This window comes from Stylophora pistillata, chromosome 14, assembly GCF_964205215.1.
Source record: "Stylophora pistillata chromosome 14, jaStyPist1.2, whole genome shotgun sequence".
Taxonomy (NCBI): Eukaryota; Metazoa; Cnidaria; class Anthozoa; order Scleractinia; family Pocilloporidae; genus Stylophora; species Stylophora pistillata.
Genome location: NC_142532.1, coordinates 12857398 through 12868019, shown reverse-complemented (window position 1 = coordinate 12868019; position 10622 = coordinate 12857398). Strand labels below are relative to the sequence as shown.

The 10622-nt window shown below is 37.3% G+C and overlaps 1 protein-coding gene across 1 annotated transcript; it reads left to right on the top strand.

Moving 5' to 3' along the window:
* Window positions 1-27: 27 nt before the first annotated feature.
* Window positions 28-9968, top strand: LOC111330630 (serine/threonine-protein kinase PAK 4-like). The gene is made up of 6 exons (XM_022935521.2): window positions 28-1102; window positions 3780-3913; window positions 5080-5206; window positions 6488-6613; window positions 6952-7086; window positions 7927-9968. The coding sequence occupies exons 1-6, from the start codon at window positions 251-253 to the stop codon at window positions 8086-8088; spliced, it is 1536 nt and encodes a 511-aa protein (XP_022791256.2). The 5' UTR covers window positions 28-250; the 3' UTR covers window positions 8089-9968.
* Window positions 9969-10622: the final 654 nt, after the last annotated feature.

Sequence of the window (10622 nt, the reverse complement as noted above, 5' to 3'; positions counted from 1 at the left end):
GGCGTGCTCAAATATTGGCCGTTCAACTCGGAGCGTAAAAACTCCGTCGAATATTCGGTTTCCGAATTCTCCCGAGTATAACTGACATGGAGAGGCACTCAATAGTAACAGTAGTTCATGAGTTCGAATTTCTTCCTGGATGTAAAATTTTATCGGTCCTATAGTTACCACTCAATCAGTACGAGAAAGATAAATCGTGATTCAACCTGGTGCACCTTTTCACGGCTGGCTCTAATTCCTCTGTGCCAAGATGTTCACGCGAATGTTTAAGAAACGCAAGCGCGTCGAGATCTCACAACCTCAGAATTTTGAACATCGATTTCACACTGGATATGATAAGCAAACGGGTAAATTTATCGGTCTACCACCACAGTGGGAAGCACTGCTTGGAATACAGAGGGAAACTCAAAACAGACCTAAACCGATTGTCGATCCAGAAATCATCACTCAAGTTTCGCCTCTGAGAAAATCCCAATGGAGTTTACTGAACTCCGAAACGTCTAAGGGTCCAGCTTCGAAGGTTATCTCCGTTTCTCGCTCAAATTCACTTCGAAATTCATTCCGAGTCAATCAAGACTCAAGGCCATCGGCCAGACGGCGAGAGAGAACGAATACAGAACTTTCCGAAGACGTGGATTCCTCGCGCGTGTCCAACGGGAAAGTGCCACGGCCGGAATATATTCCAGAACATCCCAGAGAAAACAGTCGCCGATTTTCACAAGGCTACGAACGCTCGCATAATGGCAGGGAAATTAATCGACAGCAAAAGATCTCGGGTATACAGAGAGAGACTTCTGCAAGTTCTGATTATGGCTCGGCAAGCACAGACTCTGGAGAAAACAATGGCGAAGACCTCCGAAGCTCTTCCAAGACAAGACTTATGTATTCTGATTCCCCAGTCAGTCACGAGCAGTTTCGGAAAGCGCTAGAGTTAGTTGTTACTTCAACTGGTCCTCCGGAGAATCTCGACAATTTTATTAAAATCGGCGAGGGCTCGACCGGGGTTGTTTGTCTTGCTCGTGATAACAAAACTAAACGCCAAGTTGCAGTGAAGAAAATGGATTTGAAAAAACAACAACGAAGGGAACTGCTATTTAATGAGGTACGTACGCTTAACAGCGAATGATCCAGCTTTATTTTTTTTAAGGATAATTGCATTCCTATTAGTTCTAACTAGATTCTATTGCCATCTCAAATATGCGATTTTCGGGAAGTCGATTTGTCTAGTAGAGACGTCCGTTATTTATGAAATGTCGTCGTCTGAAGCTCGAGTGGTCACGAAATACTATGTAACAGCTAAAATACTTAGTTGTTTTACAGCAGTTGTACATTAAAAGGGGCTGTTATTATTGGCGAAAAGTTATTGCTTGTGTAAACTAAGATGTAAGGTCGTAATCGCGAAGTTTCTATGTAAATTGGCAAAAGATAAATCTAAGGTTATTATACTTGATCGTTGGAGTGTTGCATGTTATTATTACGTGATAAATATTGAACGATCTTCCCTTTATGAATTCTTTTTACACGCGTGAGTGCTGTTAATGATGATTTTGTGGTCTTAGATACGTTCCCCTGGGTTCACAAGAATTCAGTTAGTTTAATGGTGTTCCAAGTGTGTGGCGAAATATTTTGGTAACTAATCACATCAATGGACGGTTATCTTCCTAATAGGATATTCATTACACTTGTGTTTGCCAAAAGGTTATTTTCGATGTTAGATGTTTAAAAACGTGTTCTATCCTTTTACAAAGTATTTATTGATGTTTGTACTCTCAACATGGTAAACACATTGCAAATTCCATTTTATGTCAAAAGATATCTTTGCTACATATAACCGTGACTAGAATGTTCATCTGTTGTTAATCAATGAAAGCGGATTAAGATTGGATGACAATGCAAATAAAAAATCTACTTTTCCTATTGGTTGAAAAAGATACTTTATTTAGATAAACGGCTTTGAGTAAATTAAAAAATCCTCCTGGCTGTGAATTTTATTTTTATCAACATCTACACCACTAAAGTTGATGAAGCTACAGGAGCTGTTTTTAACATTCTGTAAGATTCTTCTTATCTCTGAAAAATCTTTAAGGAGATTCCAGCTTGATCATCTCACTAAATAGGCCTAACAACACAGCTCAGGGCTGTGACCTAGCAGTGCCCAGTGGCCCCTGGCACCTTACTTTCACTCTTGGAAACTTAGGAATTTTAGTTTTCTCATTTAAAAGCATATGTTGGGCTTCCTGCAATTCAAAGTTTCTGAGCAGTGGGCTCCCTTCACTTTTTCTTAGAGCACAGCATTGCAGTTGAACCTGTATAAAGTGGCTTCATTTTAAGCAGTCAACCTGCATAAGTATTTTCTCCACACTGTTCATACTGTACATTTCCTGAGGTTCTGACAAGGAGAACTTGTTTAACAATCAAGAGCTTCCTTAGCTGGTGATCATTTCCTTTATTCTCATGGCCCTGATGTGTGGATCAGGTGTGATATTGTTAGGAGAAATTAGATGCTAGTCACTGTTAGGGGTTAAAGAATTTAATGGTAACCTACACTGTGTCCGTTCCCCGTGGGTGACTGCTTAATTTAGGTTTTGAGTGTAGCTCTGAAATATATATTTTTTGTATCAAAATACATACTTATGTTAACATCAAACAGAATTCTGTTTTTTTCCTTTTACTCTGTTATTTTCTGCCTGTATGTAAAACTGTGTGTTTGCCTTTTGTTTGTTGCTTTGTTTTCTTTTTGGTTGGATCAGTTGGAAATTGATGATAAATTTCTCCAAGTTTCCAAGTTTTTTCAAGTTTCTGTACTTTGTAGATTAATGTGATAAGGGAGCACTGTTACATCAACATCCTTTCTATAGACAAAAACAAGCTTTGACCTTCTTAAAAATCAATGAAATGTCTCTGCAAGCTTTTTTTTTCCTCCATTACCCTTGTCCAGTAGTTTTAAAGGCATTTATATGTTAAGTAAAGATCACAGTGTAAACAAGGCAACATCAATCCAAAGGAAGGGGAGAGGTCAATGTAATCAAATAATTTTATTTTACACAAGAGAAGTGTAAAATAATGATGTATGATGTTTTAAATAGTTTTGTCCAAGATTGTAGATCTTGGCTACCAATAATAATAATAATAATAATAATTTATTGACTTCTAAGTTGCAAATTCTATGTATATATATTCAAATGTGAAGCTGTTACTAGTTAAGCTGTTTTTATTCCAACTAAAGACTTGTATTGTATGGGGTACCTGCACTCCTTGAAAGTCCTTGAAAGTCCTTGAATTTAATTTTTGTTTTCAAGGACTTGAAAATGGTTCCTTGAAAATTTCTGCAAAGTCCTTGAAAATGAGTGCTGATGAATCAAAGTTGAAGTTTTCTTTTGTTTTCAGTCTTAAAAGTGTAAGTTTTCTGGCACAAATTGCAAAAACCAGTTTTCCTTTCAAATCATACATGTGATGTATGATGTTTGACACATGATTTTTATATATTTTGTACCTGATTGGTGCATTGAAAATAACCTTCAGTTGGTTACCTAGTAGGTGATCACTCTGATGTGCATGCTTGAGGTTATGCTCGTTGGACTTTTTGGCCGGTCTTGCACGCATGCTTGTGTTATTGAAAAGCAATATATAACAATGTTTTTTATTTCTATTAACTCCTATTTAATGCAAAAGGTCCTTGAATCTGAGGGTCAGGGTCCTTGAAAATGACCTGAAAAGTCCTTGAATTAGGTTTCTGAAAAAGTGCAAGAACCGTGAATGTATATTGTTTTTCTTTTTAGGTTGTGATCATGAGAGATTACCCACATCCTAACATTGTAGAAATGTACGGAAGTTACCTTGTGGAAGATGAGCTTTGGGTGGTGATGGAATTTCTTGAAGGAGGCTCTCTAACAGATATTATCACTCATACAAAGTGAGAAGAAGTAGATGTCAATAATTTAAGTAATCAATGAAAGCTACAATGTTGTATTTAAAAGGGTTGAAAATTTGGAGCATTGGGCAAAGTAGATTTTGATCAATCAGTGACCTGCTATGAACTGCTGCTTATACTGTACCCTCCCCCCCTCCCACCCCAGGTTATATGCCCACCTTCTTGTTAAAAAAAAAAAAAGCCCTACCTCCTCCTCCTCAGTATAAGACCCTTCTGGGTTTTCTCATTTTCAGAGGTAGGAACTTGACTTCTTGGGAAGTAAGTTTTGTAGTTTGATTTCAAACCAGTAATTAATCAGCACTGCCATAGCTTATTTCAAAGTGTCTTTTTTTTATATTCTAGTTATAAGCCCCTTGGATAGGAGCCCCTCCATTTATAAGCCCCTTGGATATAAACCCCTTGGATATAAGCCCCTTGGATATAAGCTCCTTGGATATAAGCCCCTTGGATATAAGCCCCTTGGATATAAGCCCCTTGGATATAAGCCCCTTGGATATAAGCCCCTTGGGTATAAGCCCACCTAAACCCCGTTATGAAGTTGTAGAAGCGGATGGCTTATAATCAGCAGTTTAAACTGAGTTCTTGAGGAACCTAAATGAAGCCGCATTTAAATGTCATTTAGGAGGTAAACTATATAATATCTCCTCAAAGCCAATCCATTAGAGATAGCCTACATGTCACTAGTTAGTCCTGACACTTTGTAGGTAGCAGATTGTACTTGCTAATGGAGAATGAGAGACACTGAAATTTAATTGCTTTCCCTACTGTTACCTATAAGATAGGGAAAGGTCTCAGTGGTCTTATCCAAGGCTTGAACCAGGGTCCATTGAGTGCACGAAATTTTTCATACCTTGCTTGTCTTCTGCCGAAAGGAGAGTACCTATAAGTGTACATGTAGGGAACAATCAACCACAAAACTTGTTGACACATAACATTCATGCAGCCACTGATTGAAACTGGAATACACTAGCCCCAGGCTGATAAAGGCCATTAAACCTTGTGTAATTCAGTCATCTACTGCATGATTGTAGAACACTGAAAGCTCAAATATTGGTTATGCATCTTGCATCATTACTCTACCACTGTATATGCATGAAAGTTATCAAAACAAATTTCTTTTTGACAAGTGTAATTATTTTTTCTCCCAGTCTGTCTGAAGAACAGGTATCTTGTGTATGCCGTGCTGTGCTGAAAGCTCTTGCTTTCCTGCATCCTCAGGGAGTCATCCACAGAGACATCAAGAGTGACAGCATTCTGCTGACCACAAGTGGGCAGGTATGTCACAAATACTTGATGGGTAGATTAAGACAATTTTTACCTTGTTTTACACTATCCAAGGGTTTTTCATGTGTTTGGATTCACCAGTTTTCTTCTTTCCATAAAAATCAAACACACCAAATTACAACTGGCACTGATACACAGTACAGTGACTTAAAAATTTTTTGAAGCTCTTTTGTGTTACATGGCCAGACAATCAGATTGTTTGTATTAAGCTACATTCTTGCCGACAGCTTTTCCTTAACTTGGTACACCTAACATCAGTATGCATAGTCTTCATACTGTTCTCTATAATACATTTCCTAAGGAGCTAACAAGGAAAATCTCTTCAAAAATCAAGAACCCTCTTAGCTGGGGATCATTTCCTATCTTCTCATTACCTTCATGTTTGATTTAAAGGTGACATTGTATAGAGAAACTAGCTACTAAGCACTCTGAGGGCAAATGGATAAGGAGGAAAGTACAGATAATTAAGCCAAGAATGAAATCAAATTCCAACAACCACACTTAACTTAAAAAATTCCATTGGAATGGTAGCTTTTGCTGACTGCCTCCCAGTTAGCTCAAGGGATAGAGCTCTGGACTGTAGTGCGGGAGGTTGAGGATTCGAGCCCCAGCCAGACCAACACTCAAGGTCTTAAAACAAGTGAGGAGAATATGCTACCTTTCTATATCAAGAAATGGTTAGATACTCTAGTCTTCTCAGATTGGACAAATAAATGGAGGTCCTGTCTTCTGCAGGGTTAGGGGTAGGAGACATTAATTTCCCACGCACAAGAATACTGTGTGATGGATGTCCTCTCCTGGGGTGGTTGCTGGGTGGGAAGTGGCCCTGAAAAGCCCCCATGGGGAGTGCTCGATTAACATGTACCCGGTATGTATGTATGCTGTCCAGACAATTTCTTGGCAGAGATACTTTGTTCTGATAGCTTAGCCTTGTGCCTTGCATGCAATGTAGTGGTAGGCCTTGCAGAAATATTTTCAGTGGCACTTGATCGGCACAATTGCACTTTCATGAAGCAATATAGTGTGGCTTTTTTGTGTGGGTTTGTTTATATCACTAATATGCAAAATTATATAAAGGAATGAAACACTCTGCCTTTAGTGAATCTTTGTTCATACAGACTGCACCATGTCTCTAGGTATTACTGATAACTATGGAATTACTAGAGATCATTACCAAGATAACTTTTAAGTCTGGCTGACTCATTTGCAATGTATTATTTTACATGTAGTCAAAAATGACAATTTTTTTTTCGTGTTATTTACTATTGTTAGGTAAAGCTCTCTGACTTTGGTTTCTGTGCACAAGTCACTGAAGATATGCCTAGAAGAAATTCTCTTGTTGGCACTCCATACTGGATGGCACCAGAAGTGATATCAAGACAACCATATGGTACAGAGGTAAGAATATGGCAAAAACTCTCTCTAGAAAATAAGATGGCTCTCCATCTCTTTAACCTACATTTATTTTGTACTGTGTCAATAGCAATTCACTTTATTATTGTAAAGTTGAGTTTCACCCAACATACAGTCATGTAAATTGCACTTAAATCATGACCATGCAATTGGACAAAAGTTTATTTTTACAGTGTAAACCTTTGTTCAAGTAATGGTTTCAATTACTTTCCCAAGTAGAAACCTTTTATATAGACAGTTTAATACAGTTTATTTCTTATCTTTCTGGCTTTCCTTTCGATATTAAAGTTTCCTTGATTTTATTTGATTTTTTCCTTCACAAGGCTGATATTTGGTCTCTTGGAATTATGGTTCTTGAGATGATTGATGGAGAGCCACCTTATTTTAGTGAGCCGCCATTGCAAGCCATGAGAAACTTAAGGGACTTGGATCCTCCAATCTCAACTATGAATGATGAGGTGAGTGCACTATTACTAGAGAGGCTTTAAAATTTAAAAAAATATTTTAAAAAATGACAGTGGCTTTTATTATTATTAATAGCATTTGAAGTGTCAGTATTCAAAGAGTCAAGGCTACAGTTACTATAAACATTTATATAATAAATTGAATGCTATGCATGTTCTGATTGGTTCTTATGAGATATCAGAGGAGATATAAAGATGATATCACCATTAACAAATGGTCTACAGTACTACATAGAACAAACAGATTCCTCATTACTGCGCATCTGTTCATCAAAGTGTGGCAAGAACACCGTGGCACACTTAGCTAGGCCTCATGTGACACTTTTGTTATTACAGTACCACATTTTGACGTAACCTGTGACTGCTGTTCCTGATGCATGGTCTATTAGTTATTTATTAAAAACTGGATCATTGGATAATGCAATTCAAGACTTTTTATTGGCTTAGCCATTATGGTATATGAGCCAATATACCATAATCTACAAATATGGTAAGCGTATGCGTCAGCTTAAAATAAAAAGGGAGCTAAAAAATCCGGTTTTTTCTTACAAAATAATAATTTTGACGTAACCTGTGACTACTGTTCCTGATGCATGGTCTATTAGTTATATATGCTTAAAATTAGTCATTAAGTCTTGCAGAACAATGATTGTGGACAGCAGAAAGGGCAAACTGCCTTGATTTTACCATATAATCTGTTGGTATCTCCTACACCAAAGGAGAAAGAACTGGATGTAGAAGAAAACAAGTTGACTGTGCATGTACCTGAATACTTCAGGTGCTGTTTGTTAGTTCTTTGCATAACCATTTTCACCTTCGTCTCTTGTTTTGCAGATGTCTCCTCGAATGCTGTCATTTTTGGAAAAGACCCTAGAGCGTGATCCAACGCAAAGAGCTTCTGCATTTGAACTTCTCAATCATTCTTTCATCCGTAGCACAGCAAACTCTACATCCCTTGCTGACATGATGAAAAGTTTCAGACATAGTGTTTGCTAGCCTAGAAGAACTAAATAGGATATCAAGGATTTCTCTACCTGCAAGGCAAACCACACCCAATCAGAATGTTGGTACCTTTTTTTTTTACAATTTGTACCCCTGTCAAGTCTTATAGCCTCTGGTTTGTTAAAGCAAAACAGTTTCATATTTCACAGTGGGACCTTCTTATTATGGCCACTGTCTGAGGGCCAAAATGTGTTCATCTCGTACAGTTTTGTAATGGTTGGGATTGAGTAGAGCACCTTCCCATTTTATGGCACAAAATGTTTGTTTTTATTAGGAGATGGTCATATTTTAGCAGTGTTAGATGTAAGCATGGTTGTAGTTTGAATTACAAGTTTAAATGATTTTAAGCTGGTTTGAATTGTTTTTCTTCTACATGTTCAAGGTTAATTACCATTAATAATTTATATTCATGAAACAAAGAGAAATGAAATACAAATCAAACTTTTGTGAAGTTATTTTAACCTGGAATCATTTTACTACAACAAACATACCTTTCAATGTAGCTGGTTGCAGAGCTATGAAAGTGCATCAAAGCGTTATATTAATTTTTAGTACTCTGCAGTCTTTGTAGTAAAATCTCACCAAGAATACTTTATCAGTGAGTTTTATGAACTAGGAGAGCACCAAGAAAGAATTACAAGTCAAAGGAAAGTCTTTTATGATGAACAGGTCAGAATCAATCATTAAATTTGTTTGTGTACTTGTAAATACCTTTGTGCAATGTATATTGACCATCTGGTTGGCTTATTGCTTGCCTGAATTGTTGGAAACGTCCAGTGAGTGTTAAAAATTTTGAAACCTGCATAGAATTGAAAGTAATGGCCAAAGAAATGAAAGGAGATAATAAACATTTTTTACTCCATTAACTGCAAGGTGTCCCAAGACTTAAGGTGAGATTTGATGGCAAAAAATCTCATCAGGAAGTTTTTGTCCACCCACATCTCTCTTTGATGTCATTTTTGAATCCTCATTCTCAAGATTAGGAGAATTAAAATTTCTGCTTTTCTAGTGAAAAAAAGAGTATTTTACAATTCTGAAAGAAACATTAATTAGGGAAAATTTTTGTGATTAATTTAACACTTTGCAAAGTTACTTTTTAATTTGGCTCTAAATATATTTACGTGGCTGTCTTTCACTGGTGAATAGAAAAAAATTTATTTTTAATTACTGGGGTAATGGCCAACAAAAGTAGCCAAAATGCATGCAACACTAAAATTCAAGCACTACCAAGGGGACTGGTGCAGTATATCCCAGATTAGTTCTCATCTTGTCATTTTGAAGTGTGAAAACTCAGATGTTTACTCTATATGAGGCAAAAGGACAGTAAGGCACGCCTACTCTTAGACTAACAAAACAAAAAAGGGTCTCCAGAAATAATAGCGTTTTCAAGTAGGAAAGAAGACTCCTAGTGAAGTTCAGTGTAAGACATACTAACACAAGTTATCAGTAATTAATTTTCAAAGTTTAATTGTAGACTCCATGTTTTTTTTTATACTTATCAAATTGTAGACCTGGTGAACTGAGTGTTATAGGTTGCCACTCTTTATGTCTTTGAAAGAGACCTCTGAGAGAAATTATTTTTTTCCAAGCTAAAATTTTGTCTAGATTCAAAGAGCCTTTTCATATTATACATCAGATTAAGTATTTGCACTGTCGAGCGCAGCAATTAATGTTGCTATAAGCTTCAGGTAAAATTTCCTTTTTAATTGCACTATGTTGTAAACCATAGGCAATACACAGATTTGTTAAGTCCTCATTTTTGTTTTTTGTATTTTAATCATAATTTAAATTATGTAGATTCCACGATGTAAATAGGGCAGACTTGAAAGTAGTATGTATCTTTTTTTACAATAAAATATCTGAATTTAAAGCAAGTGTTACTTTAGTTTGTTTTCTTTATTATTTTTTTAACAGCTTTATTGGGTATGACCATAGAGGTATTAGACAAATTAGGGTTGGTGCGAACGGGACTCAGGGACCCACGCGGGACACAGAGACCCACGCGGGACACAGAGACCCACGCGAGACACCACCCTTTAGAGGCACTATACGAGTAAAGTTTCTCGCCTAAGAAGACAGCGCATGGACCCGGCCAGGTCTCGAACCCAGACCTCTCGACCGGGAGTCCAATGCACTGACCATTAGACCACTGCGCCACTGAGCTCGCACATTGCTCCATTGATCCAAACACGTCCAACCCAATTGCCTCCTCCGTCCCTAAGAAGGAAATGGCGAACTGAACTCGAATCTTGTTAAAATTAGAAAAAAATGTGCCTTTAGATTCCTTTGGTTCACTATGCCAGGAAGTGTTCGAGAAAAAAAAATATCAAGATCATTTTTCTTGCTTTGGTGAAAATGATAATAATGCATCAAGCTCATGGATCTTTGACAAACGGTAGATACCACGAGGCTGTTTGTTTGGAGTTCTGTGTTCGTCGTAACCGGCCTCTTGATTCGATATGTCCGCTTCGCTTTAGAGTAAACAACCTCGCGGAGAACGTCCTACTTAAAAGATTTGCCACGTATCA

Bases quoted from the DNA above. Each gene is read 5' to 3' on its own strand.
- LOC111330630 (XM_022935521.2), top strand. From the start codon at position 251: ATGTTCACGCGAATGTTTAAGAAACGCAAGCGCGTCGAGATCTCACAA. The intron at 5,207-6,487 runs GTATGTCACAAA...TACTATTGTTAG, and splicing joins TGCTGACCACAAGTGGGCAG to GTAAAGCTCTCTGACTTTGG. The intron at 6,614-6,951 runs GTAAGAATATGG...TTCCTTCACAAG, and splicing joins GACAACCATATGGTACAGAG to GCTGATATTTGGTCTCTTGG.